Source organism: Perna viridis, chromosome 7, assembly GCF_037379345.1.
Source record: "Perna viridis isolate PV_CMFRI_1.1 ecotype Kerala chromosome 7, ASM3737934v1, whole genome shotgun sequence".
NCBI classification, from domain to species: domain Eukaryota; kingdom Metazoa; phylum Mollusca; class Bivalvia; order Mytilida; family Mytilidae; genus Perna; species Perna viridis.
This window is the reverse complement of record NC_142451.1, coordinates 26,601,757-26,620,829: the sequence shown is the minus strand read 5'-3', so window position 1 is coordinate 26,620,829 and position 19,073 is coordinate 26,601,757. Positions and strand designations below refer to the sequence as shown.

General features: G+C 33.0%; 2 protein-coding genes across 2 annotated transcripts; one reads left to right on the top strand and one right to left on the bottom strand.

Moving 5' to 3' along the window:
• Positions 1–2,056: 2,056 nt before the first annotated feature.
• LOC148612049 (large ribosomal subunit protein bL32m-like) lies at positions 2,057–8,674 on the bottom strand. The gene is made up of 3 exons (XM_088593150.1): positions 8,516–8,674; positions 5,190–5,435; positions 2,057–2,306 (listed from the first exon to the last, which is right to left on the bottom strand). The coding sequence occupies exons 1-3, from the start codon at positions 8,607–8,609 to the stop codon at positions 2,089–2,091; spliced, it is 558 nt and encodes a 185-aa protein (XP_088449276.1). The 5' UTR covers positions 8,610–8,674; the 3' UTR covers positions 2,057–2,088.
• A 38-nt stretch (positions 8,675–8,712) lies between these two features.
• Positions 8,713–18,005, top strand: LOC148612048 (proteasome subunit alpha type-2-like). The gene is made up of 7 exons (XM_088593149.1): positions 8,713–8,848; positions 11,347–11,423; positions 13,028–13,160; positions 13,543–13,665; positions 15,028–15,115; positions 17,073–17,146; positions 17,488–18,005. The coding sequence occupies exons 1-7, from the start codon at positions 8,811–8,813 to the stop codon at positions 17,660–17,662; spliced, it is 708 nt and encodes a 235-aa protein (XP_088449275.1). The 5' UTR covers positions 8,713–8,810; the 3' UTR covers positions 17,663–18,005.
• Positions 18,006–19,073: the final 1,068 nt, after the last annotated feature.

The following is a 19,073-nucleotide window of genomic DNA, read 5'->3' as shown; positions in this document are numbered from 1 at the left end:
ATCAATCCCAGTCTGATCATGTGGTATAAAACACTGCAGTACAAGATGAAAGAGATCTATATACTTATACTTAAGTATTATGACCCTTTAACCCAAAAATTTGGAGTCATTATCCCAAAAATAAATACCAAGCTTACTTTTGTGGTAAGGAACTTTTTTTAAGTTTCTGGTGCTTTCTTGATATAAATATCTCATTCTTACTTTCTGAGTAAATTACAAACATTTATTTTATAGTAACATGAGTTAGAGGTATCAAATGGTTGAAAATAATTTGAAACAAAATATGTTCTTCAATGGACATCTTCAGTGGCACTCAACATAAGAATCGAGTAATATGTGTTTCATAGTTGGAAAGCCTATATATTTTTATTTTTGATATTTTGTTTAAAATACCACAGAAAACAGATAGTAACATGTGGCTTTTCATGTAATCCTTGTTCATATGAGATAAAATTACATAGATTGTACTGCAGTATTCAAAGAGTAATAAAGGGAACCAAGGTTATAGCGGTAATCAAAAGAATGTAATCCAGGGACAAAGACCAGACATGGAAAACAGACATACACAACAAAGTAACTAAAATCTTACGTACAAAGTAACAAAAGCACATGAACAACTCGGACTACACTAACTCTATAAATGACAATAAAATACAATAGAAACTATTGGATTCTCCATGTCAATTATCTCCTTAGAGCAGACAGATAGGAGTGAATAATTATGCATTTCATCACGAAGACAAATTAAGCAACTTAATAACAAAAATAAAAATATAAAGCCTTTTGTGAGGTATATAACAGTTTACAAAATTTGCATGATCTTACAAAGACTGCTACTTAAAAAGCTGAGACAACAGGTTACTGGGTAATATGTCAAATTTCTTCATTTGTAAACTCTCAGGACTTGGAAATTGAATCAAATTACAAATAATCTTTTTTTCCAGTTTCACAAATTAAAGATACTGTAAAAGAATTATAGACTGATAATTCATGACAAACTGATTCGCTTAATAATGGGTTTTTACAGCTAATAATTTTTATATTGAAGCTGATGAGTTTGGCTACACATTGGATCACCAAAATTACAATACATTTAAATTGCTCTATTTCATCTTTTCATGTATGGACTGCATATGGTGTGTTCATATCACAACTCATGTTATGTCAGAGCTTGCTGAGACTACGCAGACTTTTTGTATCGGGCTAAAATTCTAACAAATAGGCTACTGTAACAGGGTTATGTTCCTACAAGATTGAAGTCATTACTACAGAAGTTTTATGGTCGTCATCATGAACTCTTAGATCGCTATGGTGTATCCATCTGCACCATGAAAATTGATTTGTTCAACGTGTCATTGTTTTCCTTTCCTTTTTCGACTCTCCCGGACTTGACTTTTTATGAGCAACTCGGTGGGTGTTTCTAGAAAGCTGAGGACGCTTGCCGGTGCACCTGGTCCATGCTCCCATTTTTTAGTGGAGTCCAAGTTGCTCATTTGCTTTTGTCACTTTGTGTGTATTATTTTAGATACTTTGTTCTTTTTTGTGTATGTCTGGTCTTTGTCCCAGGATTACATTCTTCTGATTACCGCAATAACCTTGGTACCCTTGATTACTTTTACAACATATCACAAATCAATACTCTATTTCATCTTTTCTTAAAGTACTGACTTGTACAATCATCATCCTGCTATGTCAACCAACTTGATCGATTGATTAATTGTTGGTGTTTAATGCCCGAGCAGCAATATTTCAGCTATATTCAGGCTATTTAACCAATTTGAAAACTGCCTCCATAATGGAACTACAACCTTGGTCCATCGTTGTTTTCGTTAACTGCACCAAAAGCTATCTTCATCCCAAACTTTATCATTTATCTACTGACTGTTAGAAACTCAGACTTCAAATATTTTTATTCATATTCCACAGAAGTTACTCTTAAAAGATACATCCAGATGAACAAAATGATTCTAAGGTACCACTTATTTTTTTATTTTATTATTATTTTTGCAGAAATATGGAGGGGGGGTCAGTTGGGCAAGAAGAATAAAATGTAAAAAATGGTTGTAATTTTATTCAATAAAACATCTGTCATGTTCTACCACCCTTCACCTTTGTCATTAGAGAATCTGAAAACCACTTAGGTCTCGATTTCTTCATTTCTACAATATACTTTCCATGAATTTTTTGTCTATCTTCATTTTCATATTTGAACTCAACTTCTTTTTGTTCTGGTGTATATTTCATGCCTTCTCCTAGTGCTTCTTTCATTTCTTTTGTTTCTTGTCTAACCTTGTCATAACAGTTACCTGAAAAAAAACATGACATGTACATATACCACCATTATACTAAATCATCTTCGTACTGTCACAAAGAGGTTACTTGTGGTCGGTATATTTCATATTTTTTTTCTTTAAACCTTCATTAAAATTAAATCATGTCAAACCTTGTATTATTAGTCAAAACAAGAACTTGCACATATTGTCTAGCTTGATAGGCTAACAAATAGGCTTCTGGAACAAGGTTATGTTGCTACAAGATTGAAGTCATCACTACAGAAGTTTTATGGTCGTTATCATGAACTCGTGGATCATTATGATATATCCATCAGCACCATGAAAACTGATTTATTCAAAGGGTCATAGTTTTCCTTCCCTCGTTTGTCTACCCCGGACTTGACTTGTTATGAGCAACTCGACGGGTGTTTCTAGAAAAGCAGAGGATGCTTACCTTACCGGTGCACCTGATCCATGCTCCCAGTTTTTAGTGGAGTCTGAGTTGCTCATTTACTTTTGTTACTTAGTATGTATGATTTTAGTTAGTTTATGTTCTTTGTTGTGTATGTCTGTTTCCCATGTCTGGTCTTTGTCCCTGGATTACATTGTTTTGATTACCGCTATCACTTTGGTTCCCTTGATTACTCTTGGATATAATCCCACTCAAACAGAAAGTCGATACCAGACAATCAAAATCACAGAACAGTCTGTCCATATAAAAATCAGGCAGATCCTATGATATGGTTGTCAAATGGTAAATTTTATCCCACTTAATTTTTTGTTCCAGTGTAATGTTTATATCATATGTATGTCAAATAATAAAAAGATTTTCTAATGCAGCAATCAATGGCTTGGAAAATAATTTTAAAGTTCCGTTTCACACCAACCAAATTCTCCACCAAAATAAAGCATTATCTCCCTTCTTCAATGTTTTTCAATGCTTCCTATGTTATTTTTTTCTCTTTAACCATTGCAATAAATCAAAGACTAACACACTATTCTGAGAAAGGATGCATTCATGATATGAAATGGATAAAAAAATTTTGAAAACAAAATTTGTCATGTGCAATTAACTGCCTAGTTTTTGCAAGGACACCCTCTCGAAACATATGCCCCATCCATCTAAATCCACATTACACAACAAATATTCAATACTTTAATTGAGAGTCAAGTTAATTGCAATGAAATTCTAATAAATAGAATGATGGATGGAAAATGGAGGGACAGATACAATGCAAGATGATTCCAATATACATGTACCACTCACTCCTTGAGTAGGGTTACAAGATCTGTTTGTGTGAGTGAGCACTTGAAAATTAGATCACCTTTTATAGTGTACATGTATGTGCATTTTATGGTTATTCATTTTATTGTACATACATGTATAGAGATTGTACATTATACATGTATGTGACCTCATCAAAACAACAGTGTAATAAAATATTTCTCTAGCAATAAAATAGAAATTTAGTTGTATCACGGCAAAAAGTTTTGCATACAGAATGTACATGTATCGGAATGCCATCATGATGAAAATTGCATATGAAATATCAAATACAATTTTTAAATGTATCAAATCCTTTCAGGAATTTTAATGAATTGCGATTTTAACTTTACAAAAAATTAATATTTCAAATACTGTGAAAAAGAAAAACATGTACATTGTAGTTATTCTAGACTCTAGTTTAAAAAGCAGTCAATGTACAATGTATACAAAATAGCCCTTGATTTCAGAGAGCATACATTTGTATGACAGCAATGTGATCTTAAAATAATCATAAATTGAATCAAAATTTTAACTAAAACAATTTTTTACTCAGTCATGGACGGAAAAAAATTATGATTCAATATTTCCTTAATTACTTAACATTGTAGAATTTAAAAAAACTAAACATTTAAACTCCTCCTCCTGTTGAAAAAAAGTAGATTTAATTTCAACTTGCTAAAAAAATTTCACTGAAAAGAATCCAATCCTGGTGCCCCCCACCATGAGTTGCCAATCCTGGTGCCCCCACCATGAGTTGCCAATCCTGGTGCCCCCCACCATGAGTTGCCAATCGTGGTGCCCCCACCATGAGTTGCCAATCCTGGTGCCCCCACCATGAGTTGCCAATCCTGGTGCCCCCCACCATGAGTTGGAAATGGTCTGTGCCTAATGCACACCATAGACATAGAAAATATAGCTTTTTCATGTTCCTGACTTCGACTTGGTTTGTTCAAGTTTTGAGCAAAGGGAAGTATACTTCAAACCTGACAGATTGGTTTACTGTCCAATTGGTAAATGGACAGCAGTTGACCTCATGCAAACACAAATCATTTAACTACTTACCAAAGTGTGAACAGTTTAAGTTAGTATCCAGTAACAAAAAATGTTTACTGTTCTTCCCTTCTTCAATGAGGCCGCCAACCAAGATGTTGGGTGTTAGTGGGTTAGGTCCCTTTGACTGAGTAATCAAGAGAACCAAGATTCCAGCGGAAATCAAAAGAATGCAATCCAATGTAAAGACCAGACATCGAAAACAGACACACACAACAAAGAACATAAAATAACCAAAATAATATGTACAAACTACACTGTAACAAAAGTAAATGAGCAACTCGAACTCCACTAAAAACTGGGAGCATGGACAAGGTGCACCAGTAGGGTAAGCGTCCTCTGCTTTTCGAGAAACATCCACAGAGTTCAGCTTATAAAAAGTCAAGTCCAGGGTAGAAGGAAGAGGAAAGGAAAACAATGACACGTCTAACAAATCAGATTTCATGGTGCAGATGGATACACCATAACGATCCACGAGTTCATGATGACAACCATAAAATTTCTATAGTGATGACTTCAATGAAAAACATGCTAAATGGCTTGCATTCCATAATATGAAAAAATGACTATTCAAAGAGTATTTTCTTTTAAAACTTTACCACAGATTGTCCTTTTCTCATGCCAGTGTCCACACTCTAAACACATAATAAGATTTTGTTTAATATCGATCATCTTTTTCATTTGATGTTCACCAAACTGTCTCTGCATTCTACGCTCTCTACTTCTTCTGTGCTTTGGAGCTAAATGATAGTCAACTGGTGAGAATATTTCATCTAACACAGTTCTTTCAGGAGCTGGATTTGCGTTTACTTTAGGAGGAATGTCTAATGCTAAGCCATAGTGAGCTGAAATTGAAAATATGTTGACATTGACTCTGATATTTTTTTTGGAAAAATCCCAAAATAACAATTTAAATATAATGAGAATGGATATATGATCAACAACCCCACCAGGATGAAAAATGTCTGCTCAAGGCCACCCATGGGACTTCAATGAATGATGAGGAAATCTTAAGGCCACAGAGCAGGCTGCAGCTGGCCCCAAAACAACATTTCACACAGGTACAATAAAAAAGTTTTCCCCACATACTCCAGTGACATAAAAGTAAACTGAAAGTGAAAACTACTCTGTAATCAATTCCTACAGAGGCCAGAATTTCTCAACTTGGGACAGGCACAAAAATTGTGGCAGGGTTAAAGAAAGTTTGGCTTTTTATTTATCACAGCTGTGGCAGGACAGCCTACCTGCGTTGTAGTAAGTAGTGAGATTTATATAGACAGTTAATTGACTTGGCTAAAGGATTAATTCTTTAGCTGAATCGGTTTGTCACTGGCTTGTCACCAAGCAGTCTAGGGTTCAATCCTCAGTGGCGGAGTATAATTTTGTGAGTCAAATCATGCTCTCCTGTTACACAACAAATGTTAAAACCATTTTAACAAATTGTAGTCTTGATGATTTTATTACATCTTTATAAGAATACATTCACATGTAAATGATTAATTTTAAATTAAAATAGGAAGACCATAATTTAAGGCCTACTCCTATGAAATGTTGCTGAAAACAAAATTGAGAAAGGTAATTAACTATTTTATTACTGTGTGGCAGGACAGGCTACCAGCATTGTAGCAGTTAGTGAGATCTATATAGCCAGTTAATTGACTTGGCTATTCTTTAGCCAAAATGGTTTGTTGCTGGCTTGTCACCAAGCAGTCCATGGTTCCATTCTTGGCGGTGACAATTTAATTTTACGAGACAAATCATGACCTCCTATTACATAAAAAAATCCACAGGGTTTGTGTAGCTAGTAAGCTAGTTGTTAAGAGTCGTTCATGGTATGAAGACTCTAGAGTCCCTGACCTCCAAAATTCATTGGGGACCCCTGAAAAAAAAAAAACAACAGGGGTCCAAGGGACTTGTGAAAATTCTCAATCCAATTTCCGAAATACACTTGTAATACAATTTCTCCAGCTTTAACCCAAGCCATGGGCACAATAATACAGTAGTTGAGACAATTAGAATGTGGTATTAAGGATTGATAAATATAACATGAAAAGAATATGAAAATCATGGAATAGATATTTATTGTTAATAAATACTTCATAACTGTTCCGCACAGAATTATAATTAATTGAAGTCCATTAGATGACTGGACACACATCAGAGATGTCTAAAAATAGACAACTGTGAGTGAGGTTTGTCAAGGGATTGTTTTCATTCACGAGTAAACATTGGTCAGTACCAATTAAAGTTTGAAATTGTTTAATAAAACTTATACATGTAATTAAAAAAAAATGTATACTGGTTGTATTTGAAACGCACTTTAAATAAGAAATGTCTCAGAGTAAACTGGAAGCATTCCAACCTGTTGAAGAAGACTTAACAAAGTCACCTTCTAGTCTTCATTTAGACACAGTATTATACATTACATGTAGCTTATCACTGACTATGTTGGCAGTCCTGAATAAAGGCTTCTTTGCAATTCTTTTGCACACATTATCTAGAAGGCTTAGAACTTGTAAGTAGTTTCTTTTATTTCTGGAAAAGCTGTTCAATTTTTAAAACTATCAGAAACAAAAAAGCATCACCAGACTATTTTTACAAGTCTTTCACTCAAATCAAAATTGTTGGTACAACAATCTATACATTCAGAGTGTTTTATTTATAATTATTAAAGTAATCATCAATTTAAAAGTGCAGAATTAAAAAATCAAAAGACTGCATTATTACTTCATAAAAATACAAAATAATATTTCTACATGATATCGCCCACTCCTTGAACGTACTTTTGTAGCTGTAAGTAAAATTTAATACACACACACACAAACATATATATCCTCCATTAATATGGAGCACTCCAGGTTAGGAGTATCATATTTTCAAATGAATCCCCTGTTTTGCCTCATAGACTATTACGATATCATACATGTAAATGTGAATCTACCGGCAGTAGTACAATTCTACCGGCATTACAACCTTCCTACTGTTCTACCGTTGAAACAGAAAATTTTGGAAGCCATTTTATTTACTGAAGCAAAAACCTGAGAGGATTGAATAACGACATTGTTGGTTGATCTCAGGAAGACAGATGAACATGTTAAGTAGGGTCATAAACAGTAATTTAGAGTTTAAGTGGTTACCGACGACATGATTTAAAAGGTGTGATGATTATATTACAACAGGAGATGATTGACAATTATCCTAAGTTTTAGTGGCACACACTTTAATGATTAAATGATTTACATGTATTACCGACGATTGGGACTTATTGTGTAAATATTGATGCGAAACATTTCATCTTTTGATGGTTATGGAAACATTGACCATGAATCCACTGTAAAAGAAATTGACTCAAAGTATGGCTTGTTTTTTATCAAAGTCAATGGAGGAACTATGTGAATTTTTCAATTAGGAGCATTTTCATCAACCGTCAAAATGCGGAAACGTAATATTTCATCTTCAGCACTTCCTGCCAAGAAAGCAAAGTACTATTCCAAATTCAATGCTGCACTGAAGTCAAAGTTAATAATGAAATCATTTTGATGCATATTTATGCAATAGTAGCTATTGAAGTGACAACTTTTAAATAAAAATTATAAAATTAAAAATGTAGTGTATGTTTGTTTTTGCATAAACTTTGTAAGATTGCACTCTCTTCACTTGCCATTGCATGCCAATATAAGTATCAAGGGTACTATACACCAAGTAACCTCAGATTGTTTGCGTTTAATTTTGTAATTACTCGACGGTTCCTTTCAAAAACTTGCCATTTTATTCATGTCGTTCTGTAGTACGATTCCCTTACAATTATTTTTCGTTCTTACCTCCGAGATTGAAATAATTCAAAATTTATTTTTCCTACGAGAATTTTGCATTGAATATATTGTTTATATGATACTACAATGGACAAAAAACATTTAAAACATACGCTGATTGAGTACATGTGATGCTATCGATGTCTGGAGATATTGTTCAATTCTCTGTAAAGACTGACGAATACGCAATATTAAGTTCGACATCATTGATAAGTTCCATCAACTGTTACCTAGAATTTGAATAAGAGCAATACTACATGAGTGACTTGAATTTTAAACCAGTCAACGTAATCGGAAGTTTTCGCACCGTAAGTCTCAAGAAAATCAAATTTCATTGGTTGATTTTTCGAGATTGTCCAATCATTGAGGGGTTAACAATTCTACCGGCTAGTTTCTACTAGTAAGAAAATGTCTGAGAGATACAGCTTTTCACTCACTACTTTTAGGTAAACAGCCAATATATATGATTATTTTTTTATCATTTTTATACTTGAATAACTCAATACCCTACCATTCTTTCCGAAAGTACAATTGAATGTCTTGTTATTGTGAAGTAATTGCAAAAAGTAGGAATATTTTCCCATGTTTTGCATTGTCATGCCGCTGAAGAATGTGTACTACAGCACGTTTCCACTTCCAAACGTCTTTAATCAAACATTTACCATACTTCCAGTTTGCTTTTTAAAGTTGAACTGGTCCTTAATTACTCTGGCCCCATAAATCATGTGTTTAAATTTTCAACATGTCTTTGTGAGGCAAGTGTAACCATTCTTACATGTATTGACTTTAGTTTAAGGCTAATCGTCCATACATACGGTTTGTGCCATATACATATGAGATTGTGATGAAAATGCCTGATTTGTTACAGAAATACGGTTGAAAACTTCTCAGCAAATGTACGACTATTAATGGCTTCACAAATAGAGTTCACATTTAATAGACTGAAGTTTTTTATTTGTGTTGCATGTACATGTATATGCTATAAGGCATTGCATATTTGAATGGGAATCTAGATCCTGTGCTTGAAAATGGACAGATTTTCTGTTGGTCAGACACAAAACAAGTCACAGGAGTTGTCATGACTGGTGCCTAAGTCTATGCATGGTCTTTACAAGATGTTTTAAAACTTTGTAATAAAATCTTGGACAGAAATGCAAATATCCCATGTGTTAAAAAATACTTCAATGCTAATGCATGAGATGCTCTTCAAATTTTAGTTTCTTGTAATAAAGAAGAGCCGACCTGTGTAAATGAACATTTTTCATGCGTAAGGAGAAATTGTCTGATCAAGACTCACTTGCTTGCGATTATTGTCTTAAATGGCAGCATTATGATATAAATGTGCTGAACTGAATTATGTGCTAGAATAATCTTTTTGGATGTGCTAAATTTAAGATAGTCAAGGTTGTTAAATGTGTATTTTGTCTTAATTTTGAATTATTTTTAATCAATATTTGTTACATTTGATACATGTGTGGACAATTAGCCTGAATAGGCTCCCAGTCTATGAATGTGTGGATGAGCAGCAACTGTCTTAGTTTAAATAAATACAAAATATGAATGAGGCTTCAAAAGGGGAAAATGTGAAGCTTTGCCGAGCTTTTTTCCTATTTGATCGGAATTCAAATATTCTTTTTATTCTAGACAATAAACTTTTATTGTCTTAATTCTGCAATCCTAATCATGTAAAACTCAAGTTTTACATTTCCATGTTTAAAATCAATGACAGTGGTCCGCTGGAGGAAAACCACAAGTCCTCAGTACATTTTAAAGTGTCAACAAAACAGGTTAATGGTAGGTCCAAGGTATTAAAAGTTTCAAGTATCCTCTGTAAGAAATTGAGGTTATTGGACCTTAGTCTTAGAACCAGGTAGCTGGAATAATTGAAAACCTCGGTATTAACCATAAATCAGATAGAAAATCTGAAAATCAGGTGCATATATCTGAAAACCTAAATAAAATATGTTTATGGTGGAATAATTGCTCACTATATTATTTAAACATACTTGAAATAAGTTTTTCATGAAAAAAAACAGTTACCCATGAATATTTCAACACTTTCTAGCTACCGTTCATACTCTCCTATAAGTCAGATTTTTAGGATAAAATTTTTAACTGCTGGGAAGGATTCCAACTTATAGACCAGATCTACAGTGTAGGTTCTGTACAAAATTTTCAGTTTGTAAATGTCAAAAGCTTGATACTTGACATGCGCGTGACACCAACATTATTGAATAGCCAGACCGTTTACCCAAATGTTTTAAAAAATGTAAATGTCTGCTTTAGGAAGACTGTCTTCATCTCTTACCATTTGCAGCTAAAAGCATAATATTCACTGTTTAGTCTTTATTTTGCCACAATACTGGCCTTTCATGATTGTATTCGTATTTCCCACTCATCCATTTTGTGTATCAATTATGGCCTGTGTTCACTCATATAGCTAAAGACCCAGAGGTGTAATAGAAACATGACCCAGCCAATGATGTACCATTATTTGCGACTAAAGTAATCAGTATTTAGGCGGTAATGCCAATTCTTTTAATGAATTTCTTTTTCTTTGAGATAAAACCTCTTAACTTTCTGAAATATCTTCAAAAATGAGTTGTTAGAGTATCATAAAGTTTCTGACAATTCTGTTTTATTCTTTGTTGTTCTTTATATTTATGATTGTAATTTGTATATTGGTTGTACCAAAATTAAAATGAATGAAAAAATGGCTGTATCAAAACCATCCACATGGCTTGTCAAGAATTAAATTACTACTATAAAAACAATTCTGGTTTGTAATTATTTATTTAAACGTTTATTGAAGTTACCAAAATAATCAGGTATACTCATTGTATTAATGAATGTTAGGTATGTGTACATGTTACATGATTTGTGCGATTGTTCATAGTTCTAGCTGTATGCTGTTTTGGTAATAACATTTTAATGTTCTTTCCAGCCCTTCAGGGAAACTTGTACAGATAGAATATGCTCTAGCAGCAGTGGCAGCAGGAGCCCCTTCTGTAGGAATCAAAGGTAACTTGTAAAGCATGTAGAGGTAAAACTCTATTCCAAGGTACTGAAAAAAGATTAGTATTTTCATCTTTATCGGTGTAGTGGTAATTACCATGTGTCTGACTCTATTTGCAGCATTGGCTGGTATTACTTCTTTATGGTAATAAGGAGTCTTAAGCAGAGGAAAATAACCAAAATGGGGAACTTGGATGGCTTGGTCACCGAGTCAGAAATTGTTACTATTAAAATTAACTGCGAGATCCCCCTGAAAGCTTTAGATCTCTTGTATAGAAGTATTTTGGATTCAGTGTTGTAAGGGAAGATGGCTTTGATAGAAATGACAACGGATGTTCCAAAGTCTTTTGCTTGGAGTTATTATTTATGTATTTTTTTTTTATTTTAGCGAACTTTTGAAAAAAATGAAAAAAATACACAATACTTCCACTAATATGATTATAATCTCAGAGAATGTATCCTATCTTATGTAAAGTAAAAGGACTGTTTAGAAGTGAAACAAGTCCTATTGTAAAGTGACTTTATGGCTAAAAGCATGTCAGTGAATGAAATACACAAAAAAATGTACATTATCATGATATCATGATACAACTAACATTTGGTTATTTACACATGCATCAAGCCCTTGTTTTATAGATTGATTGATTGTTGGAGTTTAACGTCCGAGCAGCAATATTTCAGCTATATTCAGACAATGTTTTATAGAACTTTCCTGTCTAAGAATACAAAGATTTTATTGCAATATCTAAGTATTCATATCTTATAACCTCCAGAAATAATCATCAAAGTCACTGTTTTTAAAGTTTGCCTTTTTGAGGTATTGATAGGTCAAATATGGTTGAAATACGCTATATGGAAAAATGGCGGGAAAATTTTCCTTCAATTTTTCCTATGTAAACAGTAAAAAATATCTGCATCACAAATTTTAATAGCTTGTTGGTTGTTAGCTTGATGTATTGAATATATATATGAGGCTAAAAGGACTGAATTGAGAAAAATGATGTGCCCCATTGCCTGATTCTTTCACAGAATGTTACTTAGTTTTCTTGCATTCCATGATGATGAGTTTTTAGACAGGAAAAGTACTAAGAATAATGCAATGGGGACACATCATTTTTACAAAGGCTTTGATTGTTATTTCTGGAGGTTATATTGCTTGTTTAAAAAATAATGCTTTGACATTTTGAATTAATTTTTAGTTTTTACATGCTGCATGGCAAAATAACAGACAATATACAAATTTGTAATTGCTTTAAAAAAATATGCTTGAAAAATGACACAAATATTTACAAGTCAACAAGATATTATACATGTCAATTAACCAAGTACTTGTTGAACTATTCTAATCATATTATAAGTTGTGAATTAGTGGTATGGTACATGTACCAAGTACATGTAAATTCCAATCGAGAAGCTTGCTTCATCTTAATCAAACATTCAGCTTAACTAGTATATAAATACAGGCTTAATCCCACTATCAAATAATTTGTATACAGCCTTATTAATATATAGACACTAGTCTGGCTGCATATTTGATAGTGGGAGCAAACCACTGTGGTAAGTGTAATCTGTTATTTTTATTGAATGAATATATCCAATTTTCACTTCAGCCACAAATGGAGTAGTTTTAGCGACAGAGAAAAAGCAGAAATCTATACTGTATGATGAAAATAGTATCCACAAAATAGAAATGATTACCAAGAATGTTGGCATGGTTTACAGTGGAATGGGACCTGATTTTAGGTGACAGTATACAACAATAGAAATTTTTGAGAAGTGATATAAATTGTACATTGGCAAGGCATTACATACACTGTTTTATAAAAAAAAAGTTGCAATGACAATTTTAAAATAAAATAAACTTTCCAATGAAGTAACACAATACAATAGTGTGCATTAGAACAAGTATTGAAGTATCAATCAAAAAGTAATTGTCTATTTTTACGCAAGACTTGAAGAACGATGGACTTATTAAAAGGATTTTAGTCCTTCTCATGGAGACATTTTCTTTTAGAGGACAATGATACAAAGATTTTTTTAAAAGTTTGACTAATTATAATTACCTTCCGTCTAGGTTATGTTGTAATATTAAGGAGTATAGTATCATTAAGTTTTATTACTTTAGGGTACTACTGAAGTCAGCCAGGAAATTAGCCCAGCAATACCAGTTGTCTTACCAAGAGAATATTCCAACAGCACAGATTGTACACAAAGTGGCTAATGTGATGCAGGAATACACACAATCTGGGTAAAAAAGCAATTGTTTAGTTTCTAAACCAATGTCATGGCTGTTTAAATCATTTTTATACCCCCCCCCCTCACCCCACATGAAGTAGCCAGGTATTAGGGGATACCCTGTGAAAAGCTGGGTGTCCATCCTTCTGTCTGTTCCCAGATGATAATTAAGAAGATGTTGTAGGAGCTTTTTCAAACTTTGGGTACTTATTGAGTATCATAAAATACAGATCAAGATTGACAGATTAATTTTTTTTTACCCCCAAAAACAATTTGTTTAATTGGAGTTATCTTTCTTTTAACAAGTCGATACTTCTACTATATAAGGAAATGAAGTACCTGTACATGTACATATGTGTGTGACCCATAAAAGACCAATCAATTTAATTAGATACCTGATTACCTCATTACTGCATGTTTACTATAAGTTTGTTCTTGCATGTTTTAATACAATGTTTTAGGTACATTTTTAATTGAACAATGGTCCTGACTTGGTACAGGTACTTCAGACAAAATTGTGGGTTAAATCTAGGTTTTACAGCGCGCTAAACCTCCCTCTTCCACTGCGGCATGACTATACCAGTGGTGATTGAAAAGCATTTGCACGCTATTGCCATAATCGGTAAATCAGCAGTCACATCAGCACAAAGAACATACATGTATTACAAAAAAACAATCATGTAGACAAGTTTCACTGTATATGGTATGGTCTGAATTAAATACGTTTCATGTTCATTTTATCATCCATTTCATGTTCATCGCCTGAATATAGATGAAATATTGCTGTTCAGGTATTAAACCCCAACGATCAATCAATCTGAATTAAGTACCATTCTGTGTAAGAATCAGGCAATGGTTGGCAAATCATATTTCTCAATCTGGTTTTTTTTTTGCCTCAAAAATATTCTATTCATCTAGAAAACAACTGAAAAGCTATTTAAATCTATCCTGAAGCATCTGTGACTTCGATATTTTTTGACTGGTAATGTAAGGAAGAAGTATGGAAAAATTTTCCCACCATATTTTCATAGTGCATTTCAACTAAGTTTGACCTATCAATATCTTAAAAAGGCAAATTTTACAAACACTTTGATGGTTATTTCTGGATTTTATCGGGTATGAATACTTGGTTAATGCAATGAAATCTCAGTGTTTTTCCCTTCATGTGCCACACCTTATAAATACACATTTTGCCTGGTTCTTAGATTGAGAAGTACTTAAATAGAGCTGAGGAAAGCAGCATTCATTCTGAAATATCACCCTTATCATTTTACATGTACCTATGGCTGTATGTGAATCTATATTGATATTATCTGAATATTTTTTATCAACATAGAATAAAATATAGATTGCTTTGTTTCTTTTATACATACAGAGGAGTTCGTCCATTTGGAGTGTCTTTGCTGTTAGCTGGATGGGATGAAGATGAGGAAAGACCATATTTATACCAGTGTGATCCTTCTGTAAGTTCTAAATACCAAATGCTTCTTCTTCGGAAACTTTGAACTAAATGTACAATTATTTTTGGGGTTTAAAGGTCCTCTCCCCGGCACCTAAAAACTTGAAAAAAATACTTAAGTCTGAGAAAATTCTCTACAGATTGTGACGTCATCAGTTTCAAAGACTGCTTGAAATTACCATGGAAGTAAAGAATATTCTCATACTTAAGTATTTTTTAACTTTTGTGGTGCTTGGGCCTGGATTTTTCCAAAGTTTCAATAAAATATGAAATGAAGGAAAAGCAGAAGATCCACACTTATTGGAACCCTTTATCATCTTGTTATTTCTATCTCTATAGGTTTTTATAATTGTAAATTACTGTCATGGAAGCAAAAGAGTATGAAGTGTTTTGTATAAGTGCAAGGTTTTGTAAGAATAAAGCAAAATCAGAAAAATCAGAAAAATGCACATTGAAAACCCACCGATCTGACTGTACAATTTTGCTTGAGGATGAATTCTTTATTTGAAAAGACTGTTATTTGTTGCATCACTATATTTGGTCAGACATTTTTCAATAGAATATTAGAAAAGTGAAGATTTTGACTGAGTTATCTGCCCTTGAAATGCTTATTTTCAGTTCTTTTGAATGACATTATAACTCAATTTACCAAATTGTATGGTGCAAATAGTCAAATTAAGTTTTCAAAATGGAGGGTTTTTTGTCATGCCTTGTTTCACCCACTGCCTGATTCTTACAGAGACTGACACATAATACAGCTCCTGACCAAACCCTTTTTTTCTTATAACAACTTTGACCTACATGTTATTGTATCAGGAAAACATAACAAATGTTTCTGAAATGAAATTGAAGTAAATTGAATATTCACATTTTTATATAACTGACCATTCAGACAAATATTGTAGATATATACCTTTTTGTGCTAAGCTAAGTTGTGTTACTCAAAAAAGTCCTTGAAAGCTGATACAAAACCTGGTATATATATTTTTATGCCCCTGTGACAAACTGTTTGGGGCGTATTAATTTACCCCTGTCTGTCTGTTCGTTCGTCCGTCCGGATTACACATGATCCTCGCAACTAGTCTGACACTACCAAACAGAATTTCATGACACTATGTGGCCAGGATACAATATGTAGATATGCATATATTTAGGAATTTCTGATCCCCAAGTTGATCCCCAGACTATGAGTAACACAAGCCTTGGAAGGATTTCTGAATCTGCAAACCACGTCTCCATACAAAAATAGACATGTTCCTAATTGGGCAAATCTAGCGAGCGGGGGGCAGCATTAGTGTCTTACAGACACATTTGATTTCTTAATCAAATAAAAAATCACTACTAACAAATGAGGCGGGGGCTTCTGTGATAAACAGGGCATCTAGTTTTTATATATTTTTGCTTTTTCTTATTCCAATGGCTAAATTTGAAAATGAAATTCAGTAGTTACAATGAGTATTTATGTTTTAGAAGCAAAAGCAATCTAATTAAAAAGAGATCTTGCACTAATATAATGCTTCCTACTTATAGATATGATGTGACATCAATAAAGGGCAAGCAAGTGCATGATCTAATTTTAATTAATTTGTAAACAAAACTGCACTAGTGTCGAATTTTCTAGTATTGTGGGTTTCTTTTTTTTACATTTAGAACTTATTTTGTTATTTTTTTAAATTTTCTGCTGGCCAAAATTCCTTTCATGTGCAGCATTAGATGTTACATCACAAATGTCACATGTTTTTATCTCACCAGTGGAAATCTCACATGGCTAAAAATAGAAATATGCTTGTATCTTTAGTGGGATAAAAGAGCTAATATTTTTCATAACATTTTTAATTTAAACTTACAGTTAAGATATTTAATATATCCAACTGACAAATCTAACAAGGGAATTGTTCTTCAATTATGATGTGTATGCAATTTACAAACATGAAAGTTTCTGTCTTTCTGTTTATTAACAGGGTGCATACTTCGCATGGAAGGCAACTGCTATGGGGAAGAATTTCGTTAATGGTAAAACATTTCTAGAAAAAAGGTAACTAATGAAATTTTTCAGAATAAATTAGATTCATTTTTTTCTTACTTAATGGACTTGCTACTTAAAAGAAAAGAACATTTTGTTGTGGAAATGTCTTTTAACTAAACTGCTTCATTTGTAAATGATATTGGGTTTGATTGTAAGATTTCATTTTAGTTTTTATTCAAGTTGAAACAAAAAAAAAAAGAGGGGACATGTATTGTGTACTGTTTATTAACTCATATTTGAATATCTTTTAAGTATTGCAACATTAGTGCTTTCTGATAGTTATATTGGCACTTTGCATGAAAGTTATGAAGTGCTTTTAGAAGTAAAGGAATTATTTTGTTATTTTTTAGATACAGTGATAATTTAGAATTAGAAGATGCTATACATACAGCCATTTTGACCTTGAAAGAAAGTTTTGAAGGACAAATGACAGAGGACAATATTGAGATAGGTGTATGTAATAAAGATGGATTCCGAAGGTTGACCCCTCCTGAGGTCAAAGACTATTTAGCATCAGTTCAATAGTACCTGTTTACATTCATCTTCTCATTGTTCTATAGTGCTATAAACCATCCAGAGAAAGTCTGTCTATAGCTGTCATTGATTAGTTATCATTTTTAAAACCAGCTGACCACTTAAAGGGATTCAAGGGTTCTTACTTCTCTCCCTTGGAAGCAAAAATGTGTTGAAAACAAGCTTAAAATGGATGAAGTATTATTCAAGTTGGGAAAATTTTGTCCAAATAAGCCCCTGCAAATCACCGAAAAAAAATTTTTAAGCCTACCTGTCTCTGGATGGTTTCTAATTGTCACACCAGATCTGGTGCACTTGTACATTATTGATCAACCAAATAAATAGTTATAACTACTGTACTTTGTATGTAGGCCTTTGAAAATGAAAATGTTCAATCCCATTGACATAGTTAGTATACAATTGTAAGTCAGATGCTTATATCTACATGTCACTTAATTTGGGGTGTTCAGGAATAAATTTCTTGTTCCATGTAATTAAAGGGTCTGTATGTATCGTTATTAACCAACTACCCAAAATATGTTAAAATATGTCAAAAACTGACCAATTGATATGAATTCAAAATGGGCATCTATACGGGGCCAATATGGATTAAACCAGGGCCAATACAGCATCATAACTTCCAGTCATTTGACACCACAATTTTTAGTTACAATTTGATTTCATGAACTTTGATCACCAGGACTAGCTGCAAAAAACACAAAAAAATCTTCCATTTTATACAAAAAGGATATTTAAGACTGTTTAATGCAAATTAACCTACATGTTCTTGGTAAAACACAAAAACAATTGTCAATTGTCAATAAGTATGTAATTTCATTTTGGCCCTGTTATAGGTTTCGGTCAATCATATTGGCCCTCGGTAACGACCACCTGACCAATATGACCAACCTCAAACCTATAACAGGGCCAATATGAAATTACGTATTTATTAACATATATTATACCCCTAGCCTACTCACTAAATGATTGGTAAACTGGAATCACCTTCATCTGTCATTTCGTCCATCCCAATTTTATTGGCAATGTGCAATTATTTCTGCTCTCGTTAAGTTGTCAGAGTTTAGTGTGTAGCTTTAGTATATGTTAAGAGCTTTGGTTGTGCTCCAGTAAGACAAAGTATGAGGATGCATGCATCGTTATGCTTTTTCTATCAAAGTTGATGAAATTGTCATCAGTTCAAATGAAATTTACATTGATATTTAAGGTAGATCAAACCTAATATAGAGAGCATTCATTTCTGTTATCTTGCAAAATCATACAGAAGTGTCTATTTTCAGTGAGCAAGTTGTGTTTGAAAAGATGCAAAAAATGTTCTTAAATTATTCAGGAAGATTTTTTGGCATTAATTTATATGTGGTAAAATTTCAAACATCAATTTTATTAGCCTTCTTTCAAAGGGGAG

Excerpts from the sequence above, each read along its gene's own strand:
- LOC148612049 (XM_088593150.1), bottom strand. The coding sequence starts at position 8,609 with ATGATGTCGAACTTAATATTGCGTATTCGTCAGTCTTTACAGAGAATT. Across the intron at positions 5,436-8,515 it reads ATCACATGTACTCAATCAGC|CTCACTATGGCTTAGCATTA; the intron begins GTATGTTTTAAA and ends TTTCAATTTCAG. Across the intron at positions 2,307-5,189 it reads TGAGAAAAGGACAATCTGTG|GTAACTGTTATGACAAGGTT; the intron begins GTAAAGTTTTAA and ends GTTTTTTTTCAG.
- LOC148612048 (XM_088593149.1), top strand. The coding sequence starts at position 8,811 with ATGTCTGAGAGATACAGCTTTTCACTCACTACTTTTAG. Across the intron at positions 8,849-11,346 it reads TTTTCACTCACTACTTTTAG|CCCTTCAGGGAAACTTGTAC; the intron begins GTAAACAGCCAA and ends TGTTCTTTCCAG. Across the intron at positions 17,147-17,487 it reads AAAACATTTCTAGAAAAAAG|ATACAGTGATAATTTAGAAT; the intron begins GTAACTAATGAA and ends GTTATTTTTTAG.